The 7,404-nt window shown below is 46.3% G+C and overlaps 1 protein-coding gene across 1 annotated transcript; it reads left to right on the forward strand.

The window, feature by feature from the left end:
- The first annotated feature begins 2,155 nt into the window (after positions 1 to 2,155).
- On the forward strand, positions 2,156 to 7,052 carry LOC121310942 (transmembrane emp24 domain-containing protein 1-like). Its single transcript, XM_041243838.1, has 4 exons — positions 2,156 to 2,415; positions 4,660 to 4,757; positions 6,204 to 6,387; positions 6,640 to 7,052. The coding sequence occupies exons 1-4, from the start codon at positions 2,227 to 2,229 to the stop codon at positions 6,856 to 6,858; spliced, it is 690 nt and encodes a 229-aa protein (XP_041099772.1). The 5' UTR covers positions 2,156 to 2,226; the 3' UTR covers positions 6,859 to 7,052.
- Positions 7,053 to 7,404: the final 352 nt, after the last annotated feature.

Below are 7,404 nucleotides of genomic sequence, written 5' to 3' on the forward strand. Positions count from 1 at the left end.
TGACAAATATGAATCGGGTGCATTTCTGTGTGTGTGTCTATCCTAATTATACAATGAAAAGGGCCACTCTCCTCTTCATTTCAATTGTCTACATGAAGTCATAGCCGTGCTGACAACTCAGGACACTGCCATGGTTCTCTTTAGACCTGTTTACATCAATTGTACTTAACTGACCTCTGTTTGAGAACAGTAAATCAGTTTGTGGAGCTTTCTAACTCACAACAGAGCCTCTTTGGTTCAAACTCTTATGGAAACGATGCTTGAGCACTACCTTGTGGTCGGTGTATCTTTAAATATATTTGACACAGTGTTACTGAGAAACCACACAGGAATACATAAGGGGGTTTTGCATGCATGCTTACTTTCCATTCGATAAAGCCACAGTTTTTTTTTTTTTTTTTTTGCTGTCAGTATGATAAAAAGCTACCACAGATTATGATAGCCCATGATGCATCCACTGTATGTATATGGAATATAATTCAGTGCAGTATAACTTACATAGGTACTTATGGAAAGGTGCCTCCATCTATCCCCTGATAAATCATGGTAGAAATTGTGTTTGATTGTTAGGGTTTCTCATAATTCCAGTTCCTATGTAAAGAAATCACCCAATGCATAGACAATACTAAAGTTAAACAAGACCCATTCCACCCCCTCCCCCCCCCCCCCCCCCCCACCCCCCCCCCCCCCCCCCCCCCCATTAAAAAAGTGGAACATTCGATCCATCAGTGCTCATCCGATTCCCAGCAGCTGACTGATCTCAGAACTTTGTCAAGTCGGGTCTTAAAGGACCCCAGTGATTCAGCATCAACATGACTAGGTAACCCATTCCATCCCCTCTCAACTCTCTGTGTGAAGAAGAGTCTCCTTCAGCAACATGACTAGGTAACCCATTCCATAACCCACTCCCCCCTCACCACTCTCTGTGTGAAGAAGAGTCTCCTTCAGCAACATGACTAGGTAACCCATTCCATCCCCTCCCCACTCTCTGTGTGAAGAAGAGTCTCCTTCAGCAACATGACTAGGTAACCCATTCCATCCCCTCACCGCTCTCTGTGTGAAGAAGAGTCTCCTTCAGCAACATGACTAGGTAACCCATTCCATCCCCTCCCCACTCTCTGTGTGAAGAAGAGTCTCCTTCAGCAACATGACTAGGTAACCCATTCCATCCCCTCCCCACTCTCTGTGTGAAGAAGAGTCTCCTTCAGCAACATGACTAGGTAACCCATTCCATCCCCTCACCACTCTCTGTGTGAAGAAGAGTCTCCTTCAACAACATGACTAGGTAACCCATTCCATCCCCTCATCCCCCACTCTCTGTGTGAAGAAGAGTCTCCTTCAGCAACATGACTAGGTAACCCATTCCATCCCCTCACCACTCTCTGTGTGAAGAAGAGTCTCCTTCAGCAACATGACTAGGTAACCCATTCCATCCCCTCCCCACTCTCTGTGTGAAGAAGAGTCTCCTTCAGCAACATGACTAGGTAACCCATTCCATCCCCTCCCCGCTCTCTGTGTGAAGAAGAGTCTCCTATCCTCTGTCCTGTCCTATTATTTCTTCAAATACACGGTGACATAACAGGAAACAAAATGCAGAACTGGCTTTTTTTTTTATTTTTAGCAAGTGAAGAAGTGTTGAGAACGACACTGGAAAACGGAATTACAGCAATTCATTTTACACTTCACTATTTCTTTCTTTTTTTTTTTTAACATCTCACGGTAGGCATGTGGTTGAGCTCATTTCTGTAATAAGTCCCTTACTGTTTTTTCTAAGTGTTATTTTACTGCTCTCCAAGTTTTTCCTTGTTTTCTGCAGATACAGCTTTAAATGTGCAGGCCGGTTGTTGTTTGTTTTGGTGTTGATGTTGTTTTGTTGTGTTCATGCACAGTTTTTTTTTTAAAAAACAGGCGTTAGCAGCTGTAGCATTAACGTTATATATTATATTTCACAGCAACAATACTTCATACACTAGCCGCCTCACCGCCCATGTGTGCAAACAAGCCTTACCTGCACACAGCTGTTCGCTTCTGATTGGCACAAATCACCTTTTTTTAAAGCCCACCTCTTGTGCTCTCATTGGTCAAAGGGTTCACGAACAACCAGTTGCCTACCGGGAAGGTAAACGCCCTTCAGCCAATGGGAAGGCAGGGAAAGCTTGCCGAAGAGGGGGTGAAAGTTTGTTGCAGGAAAGTTTCTTTTAAACTCTGCCCTGGCTGTTTAATATCATGGCTCCTGGTTGTGCCCCGGTGGGCTCCGTCTGGGTTTTCTTTTGCATTTTAATTTTGTGTCTGCAGCGGGGAAGGGCTTTCGGTGAAACCAGAGACACCGAGTTTACTTTCATTTTGCCAGCTGGGAGAGTCGAATGTTTTTACCAGAAAGCGACGCGAAACAGCACCATAGAAGTGGAGTACCAGGTAGAGCCAGCGGGGTGGACCTGTACGTGTGCGTGTGGATTGCAATGTGCTGGGCTGGGCTGGGCGAAGGTTACTTCACAAAAGCGACCTGTCTGTGTCTGTTGTGTTGTGCTGGGGGAAGGTTACTTCCCCAAAGCGACCTGTCTGTGTCTGTTGTGTTGTGCTGGGGGGGCGGGCGTGTGTGGGGGCGGGGGTGGCGTAATGATAGGTGGGGGGGTGGGTGGTGTCGAGCGACCTGTCTCTGTTGTGTTGTGCTGGGGGAAGGTTTCTTCCCCAAAGCGACCTGTCTGTGTCTGTTGTGTTGTGCTGGGGGAAGGTTTCTTCCCCAAAGCGACCTGTCTGTGTCTGTTGTGTTGTGCTGGGGGAAGGTTTCTTCCCCAAAGCGACCTGTCTTCCCCAAAGCGACCTGTCTGTGTCTGTTGTGTTGTGCTGGGGGAAGGTTACTTCCCCAAAGCGACCTGTCTGTGTCTGTTGTGTTGTGCTGGGGGAAGGTTACTTCCCCAAAGCGACCTGTCTGTGTCTGTTGTGTTGTGCTGGGGGAAGGTTACTTCCCCAAAGCGACCTGTCTGTGTCTGTTGTGTTGTGCTGGGGGAAGGTTACTTCCCCAAAGCGACCTGTCTGTGTCTGTTGTGTTGTGCTGGGGGAAGGTTACTTCCCCAAAGCGACCTGTCTGTGTCTGTTGTGTTGTGCTGGGGGAAGGTTACTTCCCCAAAGCGACCTGTCTGTGTTGTATTACTAGTTGGAGGGGGGGTTGGGGTGATACTGCACACAAGCACCGCGCTCACACTCGACAAATTAAAAGAAAATACAAAGAAATCCTTTCGATGTATTTGAGCGATTGCGAGAGTCACTCAGTCAGAATTAAACCTGGCAATGCGTGCATTAAATGCATTTAAATCGAGTGATTGATTATTGTAATTATTATTACATTCGTGTTAGTTTTTATAACCGACTCGCTATGCTCGACTGACTTAGAGAAATGATTTGCCTAAAGTGAGCTGCTCGTTTCCGGCTTGCGCTGCAATGATGTCTGGTATGAGACGCAATTCTTCCCTAATCTGATAATCTTTTTATAAATGTTGTCATTTTTACAATGCTTTACCAATACCACACTGATTAAAAAGACTGTACAAACTGTCATTTGTTTAATTGCTTAAAGTCGCCTCAGTGGTTGAGTAATTATTGTTGCCTGCGCACACATTGCTGTAAACCTGTGTTTTATAAAGCAGTAGCAGAAAGCAGACGGCACACCAGGATATGCCTGTAACAGAGATGCACGGTAACTTGGAGAGTTTCCAGCCCGCACCTCATAAACTAAACACAAAAAAAGAGCCTTCTGTTCTGCAGACTGAGCCAACACCCTTGGGATCTGCACTCTGTGTGTGTGTGTCTATATATATATAATGCTGTTGTATATTTATTCAGCAAAAACATATCTACCCTCCCATGCTCTAGAGGGTTCTTTTATTAAAGCTTAGAGCAAAGGCAGATTTTGACACTTCTGTTACAAAAAAAAAAAAGTTTTTATCAGTGGTGACGTACTTTCTTTCTTGTCGCCGTTTGGGCCTTAGAATCAAATTAGTGCCCTAGTACACCTAGGAATCTCATGAGATTGCATCTTGAGCGATCAATGCAAAGGCTTTGCCCTTTTGAAACCAGATTGCGCTGCAGGCCCCCCCTCTCTCATCACACCGCAGGCTCACCCTCCACCTGCCTGCACAGGCATTGCTTTTGTGTTGCAACTTGGAGAAGTTTCCCCCTGGGCTGAGCTCTTTAGTTCAGTATCCCTGGTCTGTTCCATTGAAACACTCAGCCTGCCACTGGTCTGCACACTACGGAGGGGTTTTGCAGAATCCAGATCTGTAGGTCGCCCATGTTCCGCTACAGTGCAAGATCTGTGCATCTTATTCCCGTCCCTGCTGCCGTACAGAAGAGCGGTCCTCCCCTTTCTTTAATAGGTAATTCCATGGGCCATCTGACTTATTTAAATTCTGAGATATATATTTCTGTACTGTAATATGGTACTAACGAAACTTTTTTTTTTTTCCAGCACTCATTTTAAAATCTAAGACGTGTCGTGCGTTTTTGATATGATATATTCAAACCAGCGTTCATCGCGGTGGTATTCATTGATTGTGCGATTATTTCGGGGTTAAATGCCGGCGGTCTTGCCCGTGTCCTGTGAGGGCGGCACGGCGGGCGCGGCGGGTTTCACGGCGCTCACGCTTGCTTATTTTTGCCCAGGTGATCGCCGGCGCTGGCATGGATGTCGATTTCACAATCGCTCACCCCGAGGGCTTCCGGCTGGTCTCGGACTTCAGGAAATCGGACGGGATCCACACGTGAGTCGGGGCTGAGAAAGCTGTTTCGTTCATGGGGGGAGAGGAGGGTATACTGATACAGGAGCAGGCATTCCTGGGCACTTGGAGCCCTGCACTGTAGTTTGCAATGGGATAAAGTTAACCCAAGACTACTTCAAATTCAGCACAGAGAGAAGAACAAGAGGGTGTACATGGAAGTTGAGTAGAGTTTAGAAGAGAAAGGAGGAAGCCCTGTTTTACACAGAGAGTTAGAAATGCACGGAATTTCCAACCAGGTGAAGCAGCAGGATCTAAAACACTGGGAGCGTTTAAATAAAGACGAGAGTCTGTGCTTTTAAACAAGTTTGGTGGAAATGGACTCGGGACGCTGCATTCTTAAAGAGGGTTAAGCCCTTACAAAAGCAGCACCTGTATTTCCAGTGATGCCTGTAGGTCCAGACTGATCTGAAGGTTTGAAAGTGATGCTGAGAGGGTTGTGCCGAGACACCTCTGGTTGGGAACGATGGAGGTTTTGCAGCAGGGGTTTTTGCTAGGGGTCAATTGCTAATTTCCAATTCCTTTTTAAAATCGACTCCAAATCCCCATTCTCTTTGAATCAGTTCCAGCACGTCGCTGATCAGTCTGCAGCGTTCTGTTATAATGAGTTTCTCGCAGGGGCAGCACATGACTTGAACTGAAGCCACTGTTTGTTATTCAATTAAAAATCGGCTTCAGATGAAAGCAGGTGAACAAGCACGATTGTATTGTAAAATAAATAACACACTTTGTACTGCAGGGGTAAAAACCCTGGACTGGAGAGCTACTGGTTTTCGTTTCAAACTGAGTTCTTAGTTGCTTAATTGCACCGATTAGTGGCTTAATTATTCAAGATTAACATGTTCCAGATCTGTAGCCACTGATGATGTAAAGACTCTTAGAAATCCTGCTGGATCAGGGCTCATCGGTGAATCCCCCAGTATCTGAGTAAATCTTTAGAGGGAAAAAAAACCTAGTTTGACGAGGTCGAGGTCCCAACCTCTAAGCTTGCGTACAGGCCAAACTAGTTCCCAGGTTTTACTACGAGCTTGATTAGCCACAGTGTGTGAACAAGCTCAAGTGTGTCTTACTAAACTCATAGTAAAAACAGGAATGGATCAAACACGGAAACTTTCCTCCACTTGTTGAAGTAAGCCTACATAACATTCCTGAATAACTAAGGGATTGATCCTTACACAAAGGTAGACTCCAAGTGTCACATCAATAATAAACGTGCTTAATATATATATCTGCCTTGTTGCATCCTAGTTGCACATTGTACTGATGATTATTTGCACTTACTGTAAACTACAGTGTATTTAAATATGAACCCCCTACTGCCCTGTAACACCTGCGAGTCGCCTTGGATAAAGGCATCTGCCAAATAAATAATATGAATTAGAATGGACCCCTGTCCTGGTTTCCTCCTCCTCCTCCTCCCTCCCTGTGCAGGATCGAGACAACAGCCGATGGAGATTACGAGATCTGCTTTGACAACTCGTTCAGCAGGATGTCTGAGAAGATGGTGTTCTTCGAGGTCATCACGGAGGGCTTGCTGCAGGACACGGCCGTAGAGGACTGGACTGACGTGGTGCAACCAGAGGAGCTCGTGGACCTCAAACTGGACGACATCAGGGTAACCGTCACTGCAGCTTGGCTGTGCTGCAAAACCCGGCTCTTCTGTGACATCATGGCAGGCAGGCAACGAAAACCAGCCTGAATACGACAGAGCTTGGAAACAGTGCGCCCGACGGTCTTAGTTATAGATCTGATGTTTTATTCTTTTAAAGCTTCCCGTGCACTTTTTGTATTAGTCTAGTATCCAAAAAAAACATTCCTCGTTTCCAAATGCAGCAGCAACGCGTTTTTCATCCCCTCTGTGTTTCAGGACTCCATGGACGGGGTGCACCGGAGGCTGGAGAGGAGCATGCAGATGCAGGTGATGCTGAGAGCCTTCGAGGCGCGGGACCGCAACGTGCAAGAGGACAACCTCTCCCGCGTCACCTTCTGGTCCTCCCTCAACGTGCTGGTGATGGTTTCGGTGGCCCTCGTGCAGGTCTACCTGCTCCGAAGCCTCTTCAATGACAAGAGGAAGGTCCGCACGTAGAGGGAGCGGAGCCGAGCCCCGCACTCGCTTTCCCACTGTGAACCGGACCCTAGCGACCGTCCGCGCGCACCCGCGTTCTATCAGAACCAGAATCCTGAGCAAGGGGGTTCTGTGCAACCCAACGCAATCATTCCATACAGCCCTGGCCAGCGGTGTCTCCCCACCCTATAGAAAGAACTCATTGTGCTTCATGAAGTCGAATTAAACCTACTAAATACACGTTATCATTGACATATTATAATTACACACCACTTTGTAGTTTTCCCACATAAGCTGACAATCGAAAAATGGGACATTTTGAAAATCTAACATAAAAGCCCACGACGTATGCCGAAAAACGTACAATTACGAAACCAAACGTCTTCCAAGACATTTTTAATTGTAAGGACAAAAATTAACGCATTCTCAATCCTAAAATTCTAGATGGTGCACAAAACTTTTGGCCAGAGCTGTATGGAATTATTTTCTTCGTTACGATCCTGACTTTGGTATCAAAACTGCATGTTTAAGACCGATACAGCCGGTCCGAGAGAGATCCAGCTAACT

The sequence above is a fragment of the Polyodon spathula genome, unplaced genomic scaffold (genome assembly GCF_017654505.1).
Source record: "Polyodon spathula isolate WHYD16114869_AA unplaced genomic scaffold, ASM1765450v1 scaffolds_2902, whole genome shotgun sequence".
NCBI lineage: Eukaryota > Metazoa > Chordata > Actinopteri > Acipenseriformes > Polyodontidae > Polyodon > Polyodon spathula.